An 18356-nucleotide genomic window follows, 5' to 3' on the forward strand; every position below is an offset into this window, starting at 1 on the left:
CACAGCATCAAGTTTCTTATCCATCTTAAAACATAAATGTATACTTGATCCCCTCAAAGCCTGCGGGCTACATCTGCAGCGCTGTGGCATTTTTCCTTCTCGGCTTTAGCTCATCTGACAGCAACAAGCTTCTGGGTTAGAATCTGTAGTTTAAAATCAAGTGGCTTGTTTTACCTACCCGGCAGGAATCAACTATCAATGAAAGTGTTTACGATGACCTCGGGAATGCGAGCAAATACCTTTTGCTAAAAGCCCCGGCTGGGGACGCTTTAGTCTGCGGGTGTGCGTCTGGCGCTGGGCAGCGGGCGGGAGGAGGCGCGGTGGCCCTGGGCGCTTATGTAACCCAGCCCCCTGCGCTACTCCTCGCGCTGCTGCCTCTAATTGGTACCCGGCTGCAGCTTCAACGTTTGGGAACTACGGGAAGAGGGAGTTTGGGCTTCGTTTTAATTAGCTTCCCGGGTGGCAGGCATGGGAAGGCCCCTCTACAGCATGCTGCGCAGGAGGCGGCAGCTGCAGCCCTGGGGCCTCCTGGATGAGGGCAGGAGGCAATTGCGCCTTAAACGCCCTTGTGGGAATGTGACCCGCCGAGCTCCTGCAAGCACATGAATCAGACACGTTTCTGAAAATCCTCAAGGTGAGCCCCTAGAAAGCCGGCCACCAGGAACCGCAGGAGGCCCAGTCCACGAGGGAATGTCCTGCCAAGCCCAGGGGCCCGTGGGAGAAAGAAAGAACATGATGGTGGCATCCAGGGTGTGCCAAAGGGCCTCTGGAGAAGACTGTACCAGCTTGAGACGAAAAGACAAGCTCCGTGGCTACTGTATCTTTAAAAAAGTGTGTGTGTGTGTGTGTGTGTGTGTGTGTGTGTGTGTGTGTTTGCAGGTGTGCAGGCTATACCAAGGCACCAGGGTCTTCAATAGGAGGAAATACATTCTCAAAGCTAAGGCCTGGGTTTCAATGCGTGGGACACTAAAATGTGGTTATGCCAGTGAGAAGCACCACAGGAAAGATGTATGTCATTCCTATCCCCATCCCCCACCAAATGGTGGGAGAAGCACAAGGAAAGTCTGCTGTAACCTGTTGTGGCTTTGGAAAACCTTGAGATTGACTGAAGTTCGTTTTCTAACTGAAGATAAGATAGCGGGCATCTTAGAGAGCTGGCAGGAAGCATCACTAAAGGTCACCTGCAGGAGAAAAGGGCCTCAGTGTTTGTCAGTGTCTGTCACAGGTGGGGGAAAAAGACAGCTAATGAGAGGTTCCTAGTGGGGAATTCTCAGCCTGGCTGACATTGGCAGTGACACTTTTTTGCCCTTGCTCCTTATTTTACCTGCAGATGTTGAGAAGGCTTTGGAGGACTCTGTGAAGCTGATGCTTTTGCCTCTGCTGTTTCTAGGATCATCTGGGGAGGAATGGGGGCCTTTCACACACTATGATGAATCCAGGTTAGAGCATTTTTTACCTGGTGGATGAAGTCCCTGTAAGGCCATTTCTTACGAGGCTGTCTGGCTTTTTGCTTTTTTTTTTTTTTTTAAATCATCACCAAGCCTTGCCTTACAAAAAAATAAACATGGATTGATGCCTGCTTTATCTGGCCTTCTTTTAAGGAACACCTTCAGAAAAAGTAAAATTTCTAACTGTAGGCATATCCACCAAGATTTTTTTTAATAACATCCATTAAATTTTTAATTAGAAAAGTGATGTCTAACTGGAGGACATTTCAAAATTAGAGAAAAAACTACAAAAATGCAACTATCACCCCACCACTCACAGACAACAATTTTTTAAAGCACATAAGAGCTCATTTCTTTCTGTAGGATCATGCTGTACATTTTGTGTGGCCTGTTTTTGCAGTTAATATGATGTGAACTTTTTTATTCAAATAACTACTCTTTTCAACATTATATATGTACATATATATCAACACACTACTTTTTTTATGCCAACAGCACCAATTATACTAGAATATACAATCATCTTATTTTCTGCACCTTTGTAATTTCCACATAATATAGTTAACTTACTCTTATGCCTTATGCTTTCTTGTTTTAGTGAACAAAGGAGTATCTCGTTTTTATGTATTTTCTTGTAGAAGAAAAGTAAACGTGATGTGAGTGGACCAAAAAAATCACAAAAAGCTTTTTTGTGCTCTGCTATAGCAGTTGAAAGAAAACGTAGGGATTGGGTTTCTACTCACTCTGGTTGCTGAGTTGGGTGTTTATCTTCCTCAACTCTGAAAAGGGTGTATGTATGTTTCCTTTTAGAGTAGATTCTATGTGCAGTGGAAATGCCGGGTATTTGAACTGGCTCCAACCGAGCACACTGTCTCTAACAGAGAAAAACTACATGCACATGTAAGACACACACATACTTGCTAAACCGTGCACATCCCAACCCCCTGTCCCCTTTGCCCCCAGATTCTTGGCACAGATCATTCGGATGCACCCAATGTACTTTTTCTGTTTTAGTGATCCTGCCTACAAGCGGAAATACACTTAGACGGCTTTGTTATTAAAACATTGGAAATAACCCCCAAGATATGGAAGTGGGCACGGATATGGGCATCTTTTCTCTGGCAAAAGTGTTTTGTGGAACTGGTGAATTTTCAATATTCCTTTTAAGGGCACTGAAAGACAGACTTCATATGCCAACCCAGTTCATGGAAATTACGACTTAAAAAAAATTAGCATTACATTTGGAGTCTGGATCAATGCCCTCCTAAAACATTTTTTGGCCTGCCTAAAAATGCAATTTCTGGGATAATCAGATATGCAACCCCTTAGAAAGCACTCCTTTATTTTGTACTTGGGTTTCTTTCTATGCGAAAATAAAAGGAAAAGAAAAATGACAACTTACTTTCATAACAAACTGGATACATGTCTGTTCATCAACTTGATAGGAGACACAAAGCATAAACAAACCAAGATAGGCCACTAAGCAGACCTGCAATGGAGAACAGGGAGAAAGGATGTTATCGGGGCGAGCCGTGCATTCTAACAGCATCAATCGCAGTGTCTTCCACCAGAAACGTCCTTCTGAGCCAGGTGTGCATTTCGTTTACTTATCTCTACTTGCTATTTTTCTCAGCTTGTGGAATTGAGTTTTTAAAATAGTAAAATCAGTTTAGCCAGGATTTATTAAGTCCTTTTGATGAGTCTGGTGCTATACAAAGTCCTTCAGAGTATCCAATGATGAATAAAAGTTCCTCAACCTCAATAAGTGTCCAGTCCAAGCCAAGCCAAGATAAGTGACACACTATTCTGGAGCAGGGCATTATATGTCAGATGCTTTTTGTCCAGAGATGGACAAAAAGAGGAAAAAATAACATTGAGTTGGGCAATTCGGAAAGGCGTCACTAAAGAGGTAGGTTTGAAATGGGCCTTGAAAGGGATGATCATAATCATGGTCACTAGCATTTACTGAATACTGACTTTGTGCTGGGACTCTCCTAAGGGCTTTGTATGGGTTTCTTCACAGCATTATCACAATCCCCTCTTAAGTAGGTGCTAATCGTCATATCATAAACAAAGAAACAGAAGCACAAAGCTAGTCAATAATGGAACCAGCACTTGAACCAGGTAGCTGGAGCGAAACAGCATGAGCAATAGTACAGAGGCGGGATCTCACAAATTATGCGGAAAGAACAGCCAATATGTACCCAAAGTTGAAATAACAGATAAATAGAGCTCCCTGGAAAAAATAAAAGACTAAAACATGGAACCATCAGAAAAGGTAGGTTAAAAATCTGGTGTTGTAAGATTAATTTAGTAAGAAGTGGGGCTCCCTTGAAAACTTTTGAGCAGGAGAATGACATGATTCAAGACATGTTTTAGGAAAATAAGCAGTGGTGTCATGTCAAGTGGGTTAGCAATGAGAACATCAGGATATTATTTTACTAATCGAAGCAAGATTAATATGCCAGGTGGGCCAGGGCTCAGAGGGTGGCAGGCAAAGTCAGAGAAAGAGGCAGAAAGGAAAAATGTAGCAAAAGCAGAAGCTGTACATCTTGGCTATCACATGTCAGGGAGAACCCTAGAGAGGGAGAAACGGAGCGACTTCCAAGCTCTTGAGTGTCAGTGATGGAAAGAGAGGGGATGTGCCTGGATGGAAGATGGTTGGCAGGAGGAATGGCAATTTTGAGGAAAAAAAGATACTCAACTGGTTAGTCAAACCAGATTTTCTTGTTACTGGAGCTTTTGAAACTATATTTTAGAGTTTCTAATCAATGCATATCTCTTCACACTCAATTTTGGAAACCCTAAAATGTTGCTAAGTTTTAGTTTAAGATGGAAAATATAAGCAGCAGTACTGCATTTTTTTCTGGTAAGTACAATTTTCCTAGAGACAGATGTTGGAAGGGTGACTGAGAGTCACCTAGCAAGTCATCAAATAACTAGTTCGGTGATATTCATAATTCCTGCCCTTAGGGCCTCCTCAAACCCTGGACCATTCCTGCTAGGGAGGCAGAGCTGTTGGCTTACAAGCCAACATAGCATTTTAAGGTAACATTTCTACCCTATTCACCCTTTGATTACAAACTCATTAAGTTGCTTGTGCCCTCATGGGTTCCCAAGTTGAGAGTTGTTTGAGTTTCTACTGGGCCATGAGGCCAAAAGCCAAGCCTCTGTAGTAGAGGTATTTGCAAGGTTTTCCATCATTAGGACTAGCTGCATGGCTTAACAGCAGTAGATAACATGCCTAGTGGAGAGACTCAGACTTAAAATATGTGAGCATGGTATGGACTGGAGAAGTCCAGGTAGAAAGCAAAACAGACAGGACCACAGAGGCAGGTTTCCAGCAGCGGACTGGACGATTTGGATATTATGACAGTGAAGTTGTTTGCGTAGCCCACATCGTGGGTGATGCTTTCAAGTCAGGGATGAAGTTCTTTCTCAAAACTCATTTTAAACATATATCTAAGTGAGGTACACGTTTGATAAGGACTGGAAAGGCCTACTATGTATTCTCACATTAAGAATTTACAGAACAGAATGGGGAAAAGGTCCTCTTTTTGTTTATTAGCAACAAACAAGATGGAGGCTTCTAAACCCACTTCTACAGGGATTGTTAAATCCCTAAGCGCGAGCCTGTGCTCCCTGTTAGTGTCTGTCTGTAGGTGCACATGGTCAGGCTCTCTCCCACATATCTGACTTTGTCCCTCGAGGCTGCTGTACGAAAGTTGGCAATTGCCAAGATTTCTTCTTTGTGTTTACGAGAGACACATTCCAATAATCAGTCTCACTGAGTAGCATCTTAGAAATCTAACTCTGTTCCTTGTTTGAACACATTTTCCCACTTCAGTAGGATCTACTTCATAGCCTTAACCTAGGCTGGTTTCCAGCAAGAGGTTGCACAGGAGCGTATGACCTCATTGCAGAGGACTTCACTTAGTCGATAGACTGAAGTTTTTTTGAGGACGTGCAGTAGCCAGGCCCTGTGCACAGCTCTGGGACCTGAGGTGAAAAGATAGTCTCAGCCTTCGATGAGCTTTCAGCCCCATGGGAAAAGAGAGGAGAATAAAGTCACAATACTGTGTGAGTACTAGGACCCTGTTTGCTGGGATATACCAAAGGGGTGATTAACCCAAGGATAACTTGGGGAAGCTCCCAGGAGGAAGATGCGTTTTGAAGGATAAGAAGAAATTAGCTGGGAGAAGGAGGTGAGGAAGAGTAGAGGGAGTAGTTACAGATGCAAAAGCATGGAGAAACACAGAACAAACATGCAAAGACTCCGACAGCTCCAGTTCAGAGGATAAGAGAAGAGACAGCAAAAATGTGCTCACAGAGATGGACAGGAAGTAGGACACAAAGGACTGTTAGTTCATTTGAAGCAGAGAAAGGATATGATCAACTCGAATGACTTTTAAAATGGTCCTTCTGGCTGAGAAGAATGGATTGGGAGAAGAAGACCTGCTAAGAGGCTGTTCATCTCTGGAGAAATGATGAGTTACTGAGCTCGGGTAGCAATGGGAATAGAGAGTGGGTGTGCTTGAGTGACAGGCAGGAAGCAGAATACATAGGCTCTAAGGACTGACTAGATGTGAGAGCTGAAGGACAGGGAGGGGTCAGGCGGGTGCTGGCTACCTGACTTGAGCTGCCACGTGGCTGGTGTTGAAATTTAATAAGTCGTGAGATACAAGCAGAGGAGCAGACTGGGAGTGGGAAATGATGATGCCCACTCAAAGCTCAGCCACATGAGTCCAGAACTGTGGACCCATGTGTGCTGGAGACAAGCATTTGTTAGTCATCAGCATTCGGAAAGCAGCAGAAATCATCAGAAATGCTGCACCATCCAGAGAGAGTCCAGTAAAAACAGAAAGGGCCAAGGGAGTTACCCAGTTATGGAGAACCTTTAACTCTTTTGCACAGAAAGCACCTCAAATACACTTCTTGTAATCATGGTTGTACATCATGACATGTCTAAATATTATGGAACTGATCATCCTTTTGGATTTTTATTTTATTATTTTTAAATATGTTATGTATCAATTTTAGAGATAGAGAGGGAGAGGGAGAGAAACATAGATTGAGAGAGAAACATAGATAGGTTGCCTCCCACACCTGTAACCTGGGCATGTGCCCTGACTAGGAATTGAACCAGCTGACCTTTAGGTACATGGGATGATGCTCAACCAACTGAGCCACACCAGCCAAGGCTCCTTTTGGATTTTTTAAAGTTTCACTTCTAGGTCTTTGTATATGATATTTGCTATAAAGTCTGATTAATTCAACATACTAGAATTTCTTGGCCTTCTGATAGGGCTCAATAGGATATAGGACAGTGATGGAGAACCTTTTGAGCTCGGCGTGTCAGCATTTTGAAAAACCGTAACTTAACTCTGGTGCCGTGTCACATATAGAAATTTTTTGATATTTGCAACCATAGTAAAACAAAGATTTATATTTTTGATATTTTATATATTTAAATTTCATTTAACCATGCTCTGGTTTCTCTTCAGACCGCATAAATCTTTCGCCTTTTAAATTTCATTTAACGAAGAAAAATCAACCAAAAAAATGAGTTTGCATGTCACCTCTGACACGTGTGTCATAGGTTCGCCATCACTGATATAGGAGGTGGTATTTCATTTTCTTACCTACAGCTTTGCATGATAAAACATCACCTCTTTATTTATTTATTTATTTTTTTTTTTTTTTTTTTAATATTTTATTGATTTTTTTACAGAGAGGAAGGGAGAGGGATAGAGAGTTAGAAACATCGATGAGAGAGAAACATCGACCAGCTGCCTCCTGCACATCTCCTACTGGGGATGTGCCCGCAACCAACGTATGTGCCCTTGACCGGAATCGAACCTGGGACCTTTCAGTCCGCAGGCCGACGCTCTATCCACTGAGCCAAACCGGTTTCGGCACCTCTTTATTTATTAAATACTTAAAAATGAAGTCTTTATGGCCGTAAGGAGGAAACCAGATTTCTCGCGCCACACTAAGGGTCTTGTTTCCTGAGCTGGCAGGACGTGGGCACACCAGGGAGACAGAGTGTTCTGGCTTCCCAGGCAGGGGAGGGGGAGCTCATGGTAATGAGCAGTGAGACCCGCCAGCCCTATCTGGAACAACATTCCTGGATTCTGGGCCAGGGCTTCCATTCGATATGGTGCGTGAGGCCCGTAGAACAGGAAAAAGGCAGTTATGTAAGGTTTTCAAGAAGGCATTTGTTGGGCCAGGCCTGGGGCAGACAGGTGGTGTCACTGATTGCAAAGCCATATACGAACTGGGTGACATCAGGAAAACCAGTGCTGAAGGAAGGGCCGCTGGCCTTTAAGAGCTTGCTGAGATTTAGTTCCTGACCAGATGGATAGTTATGTTGCTAAGAAAAGCTTGAAGTGCTTTTTAATAGAAAAGAGAAAATGACAATCACCATCATTTTCAACCCATTTTTGGATGCATGTTTCTACAATTTGTTTAGGGTGAAAAGAAGAACTAAGTCTTGAATTCTGCTTCCTGTCTAAAGATATTCTTTGTCTGCTCAGAGGGAAGACTGCATTCTCTCTTGCGAGTTAGAAAGTTAACAGGGCTGAAATGTTCTCTGAATGTTAAACCCATCTCTAGATGTCTGAGCCCTGAGTCTTGTCACACACCGGATCTTGTCTTTGTTTTTGTTATACAGCGGTGTCTTTTTGAAGGTTGGCACTATGAGCAAAAGGTGAATGCTGGACCACTGTGATGGAGATTTACCTACATATTATTTTTTCTTTCTCATTTTGGCCAAGCTAGAAGGTATCACCCTAAAACACTATGTGATATTTTGTGGTATTTACTTCTCTCGGTGTCTTATGTATTTATATTCTGGTCTTGTGACATTCACACAACCTCCAATTTATTTGTTTTCTCCTTTTCATTGTCGACAGAGCTGCTTGACAGGGCTATCTGGGGAATACAACCTTCCCTGGTCAAACGCCTTTGAAGGTTTCTCTCCCTTTTTTCTTCACCACCCCCCTCCCTGCCATGCGTGTACCTGAAATGTGACTCTATTTCTGTAAGTTAATGAACTTTTCATTTTTGTATTTAAAGTGCTTTCACTCAGTCAATATACTAACAAGATGAACTCTCTTCTCATGTTTGCACAGCCCACTGATGAACAGAGATACAGTGGAACTGTAAATGTTCCTCTGGATATTTCTCAAGAGCATTCCTATGGATTTTCATCTGTTCAATAAAATTTAAGCTAGAATATTAGAAATCATTTTCAAGAAACCATAACTCTATTGCAAGCTGTCAACTGAATGCAGGCTCACTCAGGAGAACTGCTGATTAGCACACAGTGTGTTAGAGATTTAAACAATGTACAAAAGAACATTTCATGAGGATCTATTAAAGGATGCATATTGGATCAAGATTTCAGAAGGCTGGGAGAGAATATTTTAGCATAACTTAAGCATTTTTTACTGGATTCTCATTGCCACTGCCTGATGGCAAGACAAATTCTAGGCCCCTGATTGGGAAACACTTGAAGGGCCTGGTACAAACTGGCCCTGTCCCCAGGATTTCTGATCCAGTAGGTCTGGGCTGGGCACCTAGAATTTGCATTTCTAACAAATTCTTGGGTAATGCTGATGCTGCTGGTCACGAGGCCATGCTCTGAGAACCACTAGTCTAAGCAAAAAACAGTCTCTTAAACGCTGACACCTGGTGTGAGGTCTATCGGAATGGTTAGGGGTCTAGAGCAGTGGTCGGCAAACTCATTAGTCAACAGAGCCAAATATCAACAGTACAACGATTGAAATTTCTTTTGAGAGCCAAATTTTTTAAACTTAAACTATATAGGTAGGTACATTGTTATTAACTTAATTAGGGTACTCCTAAGGCTTAGGAAGAGCCACACTCAAGGGGCCAAAGAGCCGCATGTGGCTCGTGAACCGCAGTTTGCTGACCACGGGTCTAGAGTGATTCACTGACTAGTGGAGTTTCCTACGGAAGAGTTGATTATAATAACAAGATGTAACAATAATAGTTTCCCCATCAAGAAATTTAGTCTTTGCCATTGTGGGAGTCCTTAAAATGGAGGGGAACTCTGTGTCTTCATTGCTACTTAAATATGACCTCGTTTCAGAGCCTGTAGCCTCCATGTGTCTGGTTGCTGGTTTGGGAAGCCTCTCTCGTCATCAGTTGGTGTGTGTGATGTGACACTCTGCTATAGCTGACAGGCATGGCCCACTCCACCGGAGTGAAAGCAAAGCCATACCTCCAAAACAGCACCGCCTCTACAGTGGCATGCTGGGAAATGTTTAACCAGCAGCTGCAGGGGCAGGGGCTGATATCTGTGTTGTGGCTGATTCCAAGCTACCAAATTGAAGTCACTGCTCACAGAGTCAGGAAGAGATGTGCACAATCGGCTTTCACAAACTCATCAGAGATCTTCTAGCACACTTCTGCACCTCCACCACATTTCTGCCTCCTCTGAGGCCCTTCTCTTACAGAAGCATCTGGTTGCCATGTGAGATTGGTTTGTAATTACAAATTATAGTTTGTAATTTGTATCCATAGGGGATTCCTTCCAAGACCCCCACTGAATGCCTGAAACTGTGGATAGCACCATGCCCTATATATACCATGTCTTTTCCTATACATGCATACTTTGTAAAGTTTAATTTGTAAATTAGGCACAGTAAGAAATGAACAATAATAACTAATAATACAATAGAACAATTAAACAATATACTGTAATAATAGTTCTGTGAATGTGGTCTCTCTCTCTCCCTTCTCTCTCTCTCCCTCTCTCTCTCAGCCAACTAGCATGAATTTCTCTTTCCTTCACAATTTCACAGATAGAAGATTTGTTCTTACTGTAGATCACAGCAACCTCAGCATATGATTTTTTTCTTCCCTTATTAAGAACTTTCATGTTTTCACTTTAAAGGAATTATCGCTTCTCTTTGGCATATTTGAACTGCCAGCATCACTACTCTTGTGTTTTGGGGCCATTATTAAGTAAAATAAGGGTCACTTGCACACAAGTAATGCAATACCACAACAGTCAATCTGATAACCCAGACAGCTCCTAAGTGACTAATGGGTGGGGAGTGTCCGCAGCATGGAAACGCTGGACAAAGGGATGATTCACGTCCCAGGCAGAATGGAGTACAACAGCACGAGATTTCATCATTCTCTTCAGCACAGCACCCAATTTAAAACGTACGAATTGTTTACTTGGGGGATTTTACACAGAATATTTTCAGAATGGCATTGCCCGTGGGTAACTGGAACCATGGCAAATGAAACCACAGACAAGGGGGACTGCTGTATATGCCGGGAATGAACCTAAGCACTCTGCAAAGTATCCCATTTGGCTTTCCCATAAATCCTATAAAGTAGTTGCTATTATTCACCCCATTTTGTAGGTGAGGAAACTAAAACTCAGAAAGGTTTTATGCTCTTAGATCTCACAGCAAATACAGAGCTGATAGCTGTACCTGTCAAAGCACAGAGCCTACCACCTAACTATTGGCCTGGCTGCTTCCCTGGTGGGATTCTGACAGCACTGTGAGTGAAGTGAGAACTGCAGAGGCTTGGAGAACATTCCATCATCTGCTCCTCTCCTGTGCTGAGTGGCTTGAAGCCCACTCCTGAGACAGAGTGGAAAGAACAATCCTTGAGGTCCAAACAAGTGTCTAAGCTGCATGAAGGTGGACACAGTGTTGGATACCCAGTCTCTTCATATATAAAAGGGAGAAAATAATGCTTAGCTTATAATTTGTTTTAAGGATCATAAATAATGTGCCTGGAATTATAGTTGGCATTATTTTTTCCATCTCATATAACCTCAAACTGTGCTACTATAACTTACTCTGAAGTTTCAGCTGAAATAAATGATACATATAAATGTAGGCTTCTATCACATCTTAGAAATAACCTCATTCTGTTCACTTAACAAATATTCATTATGTACCTACCACAACATGCCAGGTACTCTTTGCAGCTCTGGAGATACTACAGTGAACAGAAGAGACAAAAATCACTACCTCCATAGGGCCAATGCTTTAAAGTGGAGAGGCAGATCATCTATAATAATAAAAGCATAATATGCTAATTATACCAGATGTCCTTCTGGACGACCTTCTGGACGAAGCTGGGGCTGTGAGGGAAGCCCGGGTCCCAGGTGCCTTCTGGCAGCCAGGGGAAGGAAGGCCTACTCCTGCATGAATTTTGTGCATCGGGCCTCTAGTAAACATATAAGTCTATGTATGTCAGTTGTTGAGAAGGGCTATGGAGAACATGGCATTTATCATCGTAGCTTCTTTTTCCCCATAAATATTATATATAGTAATTAGGAAACTACAAACAATAAGTCTTTAAAGTGATATATTTCTCTTAAGAATTGGATTAGTAATGCCCAGCAACACCTTAAAAAAAATATGGCGGCCCTAGCCAGTTTGGCTCAGTGGATAAAGTGTCAGCCTGTGGACTGAAGGGTCCCAGGTTTGATTCCAGTCAGAGCACATGCCCAGGTTGCTGGCTCAATCCTCAGTAGGAGACATGCAGGAAGCAGCCAATCAATGATAGTCTCTCATCATTGATGTTTCTTTCTCTCTGTCCCTCTCCTTTCCTCTCTGAAATCAATAAAAATATATTTTAAAAAATAAGATGGTGGACTCATGATTGTTTCTTAGGAGAGCCTTGCTGGTTCTGTTATTTTAACAACACGTATCCACTATAAGTTATCTATGATCTCAGCGGTGCCATAAAAGATAACATACCTGCCCCGGAGAAGGGGCAAAAGAGAGTAACTATATAAAGTTTTACAGCAAAATGGGCCGCATCCCAAAAGACAGAGACTGAAGCAATATATCTTAGCTCTCGATCTGACAGACCTGAGTTCAAAACCCACCTCCACCACTTTCAGCTTTTGGCTTTGGACAAGTTAAACTCTCTGAGACTCACTTTCATCATCAGTGGCATGATAACAATAAATCGCTGTGAGGATTACATAAGACAGCATATGGAAAGGGCTTACCAAATACCCAGCGCGCATGAAGTCAATACATATTTGTCAGATAAATGAATGCTTTCATTTAGTGACTTGGGCTACTTTTGCTTTCATAGCAAGAACCCACTTTACTCAAATCTTTCCAATAGTGTTGACATACACAGTTTACAAACACTTAGCATTTTACAACTTCTTTCCTTTCTGCTACAAGCCTCTTTATTATCCACTACCCAGGAAATGCCAATCTTGGTAACCATGCCATACTGTATGTATTTCTCTGGTTACTATTGTGGTTTTACAAAGATAAGCATTTAATTTCTGAAAAAAATGCTGTTCAGCTAAAAAATTTTCTCTCCATAACAGATCCAAAATTAATATTACTTTTTTAAATTTGAAAAAAAAAACATAATTGTTTCAGCCAAACTTAGTGCACTGATATTAATGGGAAATTCCAAAAGTAATAGCCATGTAAGATTCAAACTCATGAATCTATGGCAGAGTCGACCATCGCTCTGAGGGAGCAGACTAACCATCTGCCTCTAAACATTACAGATATTAATGTACAGGCATTAGAACCCGGGACACAATATAATTTACCAAAAAATGTTTATTATTGGTTTTTATTAAACCAAGCTCAAAGTAGTCGCTTATTTTCCACTACAAACAAAGCTATAGCTAGCACCTTTTGCTTAGAATTGTTTTACTTGGCCTAACATATATCAGGAAGATATTCCATTTGCCTAGAGCTTCACTGTTTTGCTCTTATTTTTCTTTAGAGTGAAAATTGCCTACAGGGAGTTCTAGTGCAGAAATGTTGTCTTCATGCAAGGACGAAGTTCCACCCGGCCCAGGAAGAGGTTGGGTTTAACATACATCCCATCTGTGCATTTCCACATCTTTCTGTGGCGGTTGGAGAGAACTATTTGTAATATTTATTTTACAAAGACACCTCAGAGATTTTTTTAAAGCTGATAGAGATCTAGGTGAAACTATGTCCTAGAAAATTATTTATTTTCAGGGTCTAAAGAGAAAAACACTTGGTCAGCCATCTCCATTCAGTCATTTTCCCCTTTTATTATTATAATTATCCTTTTGCCTTAGGAGTACATACCTGACAGATTTTATGTCTGAATTACTGTAAATGCACGGGACTTTTCACCTGTGAGTATGCAAAGACATTCAAACTGATTCAAAATAAATGATTTATGTGCTATTAATTGAATTGAAAAACAAAAGCAGGCCTACTCTTACTTAGAACATTGCTAAAGCTAGATCTCCTTGGAAAATAAATGGTAAACGTAAAATTTCTAAGAATTTATGAGGCAATCATTTTTTTTTAATGAGGCAATTCTTAAGGACATGATTGCTCATGAAATTGCCAGCGATGAGAGCACATTCGCCTGCTCTGTTGTGGTAAAAGCTCTACTTGGTTGGCCAAGAAGTTAAGGAGCACTTACGAATGAGGCTGACATTCTTTGTAAGTCACATCCTTTCTAATTCAAAGTGGCAGATTTTATCCTGATTTAAAAATATCCCATAACCAAAAATATACAGATTTCCTCTGTGGGGTACTGGTTCCAGGATCCTCACAGATACCAAAATCTGTAGATGCTCAAGTCCCTTATATAAAACAGCATAGTTTTGTACATAATCTACACACATCCTCCTGTGCACTTTAAAGCAAGCATGTCAAACTCAAAGGCTAACATGGGCCAAATAAAGAAGGTTTAAGTTTATGTGGGCCGCAAAAAAACAAAAGCTTCAATTTTCATAGAAATGTAGGTTTATTTCAAAAAGTGTAGTATAAAAAAAAAGAACAAGAGCAATGATAAAATTAATTTTTCTTCCTGACACTTGGCATCTCTTCTCTGCTACTATCTTTCCTACTTCGGGGGAAATCTTATTTGCAGTGATTACTTTCAAAACTGACCCAAGGCGAATGTCAGTAATTCTGGATCTGACGGGAGACGTATTTCCTTTCATAATTGTAAATAACTGCTTACACCTTTATATTGGCTGGGCCACAAAAATATTCGTTGTGGGCCACATGTGGCCCGCGGGCTGTGAGCTTGACATGCTTGCTTTAAATCATCTCTAGATTACTTGCAGTTCCTAAGCCAATGTAAATACCATGTAAATAGCTGTTATATTGTATCGTTTCAGAAATAATGACAAGAAAAGGTCAGAACATGTACAGTACAGAAGCAACCATCATAGGACTTATTACATAGTCCACGTCAGCAACACTGTAAAATTTGTTCAAGTATTTTGATCTGACATATACATATGCAATTTTGATGTATATATGAATGTTATAGATGTTTATATCCTTTTACATATGACATATATCTTTGATTTTCTTAACCAGTGTTGTACTGTACTTTGCATTGCCGTGTAGTTTAGCAAGATCTGTTGTACAAGCATAGAAAGATGGGGAAAGAAAGCTAGAAAACGATCCTGATGGAACTGAGAAGTTGGAACTTGTGACCAGCAGTCAGATGCAGGGCATGTGAATCCCCCAAATCCTATGGATATAGTGTGCTTTCCTTGATGTTCCTGCCAAAGTGAGGCTGGAAAGCCAAAGAGATCTGCAAGAGATGGACCAGCGCAAAGTTGCTGCAATTTGTAAATTCCAAACCTTTGCTTAACAATGATTGCAAATAGCTCATCATTTTAAATCAATGAAACTCACAACTGAGTGTTTCATCAACTCACAGGAAACTGGGAGGAACTCTGACAACTATGCTAGTGTATGACTTATCACGGATTCAAGTGGAATTCCTTTGGTTTGGTCTTATTTGAAGAATAGAACAGACTTGTATATCCATGTTAAGTTTTATATTATATGGGAACTGCTGGGAATTTCTGCAATTATATCCTCAAAAGACAAAGTGCACAAACAACAGAATTGTGAAGTAATTAAGTTGGTTTTGAATGAAAACTGAGCTTACTAGTCATAAGACACGAATTGTGCCTTTGACCTAAAATGTCCTTTAATTACTTCATCCTTTAATTATGTACTCCTCCTTCAACCATTTTGAATCCAGTAATATTCTTTCTCCAAACCCTGCTCAAGGACCTCCTCTGCCCAGAAAGGCTACCTTTTATGCATCAGCCACTTTGTATACATTACATCATTCATTCCCTAAAACAATGCAATAAATAAAAAATAATATTACCCATTCTATAGAAAGTAGTGACTCAGAAAGGTTCAGAAACGTGCAAGTTAATTCAAAGATTTTTTAAAGCATCAAGAAATTTTATTTCTGAATAATTTCACTTTGATGTGAAACCCTTCTTCCTATAAAACACTTTTAAATGTTCTGAGCTTCTACAGGTGAAGAGATGGAGCTAAGACCATGGCATAAAGGTAGGCTACACCCTTACATGACCACAAAATAATTAACCCACTAGCACTGAACAGCATCACAAAAATTGTTCTGTCTCAGCTGATGGTGGGGTGAAGATTTTGAGGGTTTCCTACTACTTGAATGGCCTGAAAACTCTTCAGGTAAGAAAGTAGAAAATAATTTGACAGAAATCCTGGGGAGAAAAACACTGGCTTTTTTCAATAAATAAGTTGTAGGGAAGCGAGAGGGAGGGAAGGGAGAGAGAGGACAGAAAGGAAAGAGAGGGGGTAAATCTTTGATTAAAAAAAAAAGAAATATATGAACCAATTGCAGTTTGTAGATCTTATTGAGACCCTGATTTTGACACACTATGAAGAAATATTCATGAATTAATCATAGATATTTGAACTCTGATTTGATCCTTGTTAGGTGTAATTGGTACTTTATTTTTAGTCTTCATCTTTTGACTTACATAGTGAAATATTTATGGATGAGATGATATTACATTTGGGATTCACTTCAAAATAATCCAGCGTGTAGTATATGGATATGGATGGACCACAGGGACATACAAGTGAAGCAAGATTGATTATAAGTTAATAATTATTGAAGCTGGTTGATGAGGTTAATTAAATTATTTTACCAACTTTTATGTATGCTTGAAATTTTCTGAAATAAGTAGGTTAAGGGAAAACTGTGGCTCTTGGCTCATGATACCAGGGGGACACCTGGCAAGACAAACCGTCTGGAAGGGTTATACTATCCAATAGGCCACACCAAATTATCACATATTAAGCCTTTTGGAAAATGAATTCACAAACCAATTATAGAAGACACATGAAGAAGTAACTCGTTAGTGAAGGCCAGCATAGAAGCATGTACACACGTCTTCTCTCTCTTTCTCTCTCTCTCTCTCTCTCTCAGAATTTAAGTCACCTGAATTTCAAATGATAGAACTAATAAATACAGCCTATAAAACTTAACAAATCTGCATGTAAGTAGGAGGTTGTTTTATTATTCTCTACGTAGGCTATTATAGACTTAGAAATTTTCCTAATTAAAAAATAATCATAGAATTGCTCAGACTTATTCAAATCCACACAAAAATGAAAATAAAAAGTATAACCAAAAAAATTTTACAATAGTTACAAACTAGTAGACCCAGAGGTCTACCTACATTTGCTTTATTGCAAAGCTGGAGCCCCTCCGACAATCTCAGTCTGCCCTCCCCTTATCTTTTCTGAACCGCCCAGGTAGGACTAACTCCACCCTCCACTGCGATACTCTCTTCAGGGCACCACTTCAGCACTTGGTTTTTTAAACTGCATTGTAGTTAGTTGTAGGTGTGTGTCTTCTACCAGACACGGAGCCCCTGAGAGCACTGGATTGACATATGGAAAGACAAAGGGACACGGGTTAAGATATGAAAAGTTTCTTTCTTTCATAGGGTTCTGTTCTACTTCTTATCAACCACCTAACTCGTCCTTGTGATGACTGATCAAAAGCTAACCGTCAATAAGTTTTATAAATATCTACTTTGCAAAATAATCCATTTTCAAAGAATGTAAGAGAAACGAAGATTGTGTTCCAACATTGCTCATGAATCAACAGGAGGGGTATAATTGCTCCATATTTGTGAGGAAAATAAAACAACCTATAGTGTATTTGTTTTACTGTGGGGTTTCTCAAGTCCTCAGAAGGGAAAGGAATCATGTACATGTGGGTTTGTCTACTCTAGGAGTATAGTTATAAGCTGTGTTTTATTACTCAGGCATAATTAAGTAGGTTCTCAAATTAGGTCCCTCTTTAGAAATGACTGCAGAGATAATTCTACATTAATATGCCTGGTTCATCTATCTGAAATAGTACAATAAATAAAAACGTAGGAAATAGCACAGTATACAGCAGTGATACAGTAAATCAATATAAATTCACTTATATAACACTGTAGCAGGAGTATGAATGACAGAACCATCCAGTTCAACCTTCAAAAAATATTATCAAGTGGCTTTCTAATTGAGAGCACTTTAAAACACACACACACACACACACACACACACACACAGAAACCAGAATATAACAGCACATTAAGGAATATATGATATTATTTCTCCTTTGAAAAGTGTTTTTGTTCTTTTCAGCATGACGAGGTCAGTGTCCCCAAGCAGCCTGCATCCTCTCCAACATTTCTCCTCTTCCCTCCCATGGCAACGTGGGTTAGCGAGACACTGAGCTTTTTGTGAGCTTTTTGTGATGTGTGTGTGAGGAGCGAGGCTTCAGGGAGGTCTCGAGGTGGAAAAATTTGTGACGCACTGGCTTCGGTGACTGAGTGAGAATTATTTATCGAGGGTTCTGTAACACAATAGTTACGGTCACCCTATGCTCATTTCAAAAATTACATTTGGTCTCAAAGCTCTTCGATGGAAGCCCTTGAACAGGAGCCCCACACGACTTGTTCATGGAAAGATTATGAGATGGAGCCAACCAGCGTGCGCTGGATCCGTCTGGTTTGGAATCTCACCAGCTGAAAGCACGAGAGAAATGCCCTATTGAACAAGTAACGTGTAA

General features: G+C 40.6%; 1 protein-coding gene across 1 annotated transcript in view; it reads right to left on the reverse strand.

The window, feature by feature from the left end:
* SSPN (sarcospan) overlaps positions 1-18356 on the reverse strand; it is a 35095-nt gene that overhangs the window by 7416 nt on the left and 9323 nt on the right. Inside the window, exon 2 of the mRNA XM_070410529.1 lies at positions 2851-2937. Within this exon, the coding sequence (XP_070266630.1) occupies positions 2851-2937 (87 nt within the window). The remainder of the gene's footprint in view (positions 1-2850; positions 2938-18356) is intronic.

The sequence above is a fragment of the Myotis yumanensis genome, unplaced genomic scaffold (genome assembly GCF_028538775.1).
Source record: "Myotis yumanensis isolate MYYU_CA2020_CCGP unplaced genomic scaffold, mMyoYum1.0.hap1 SCAF_3, whole genome shotgun sequence".
Taxonomy (NCBI): domain Eukaryota; kingdom Metazoa; phylum Chordata; class Mammalia; order Chiroptera; family Vespertilionidae; genus Myotis; species Myotis yumanensis.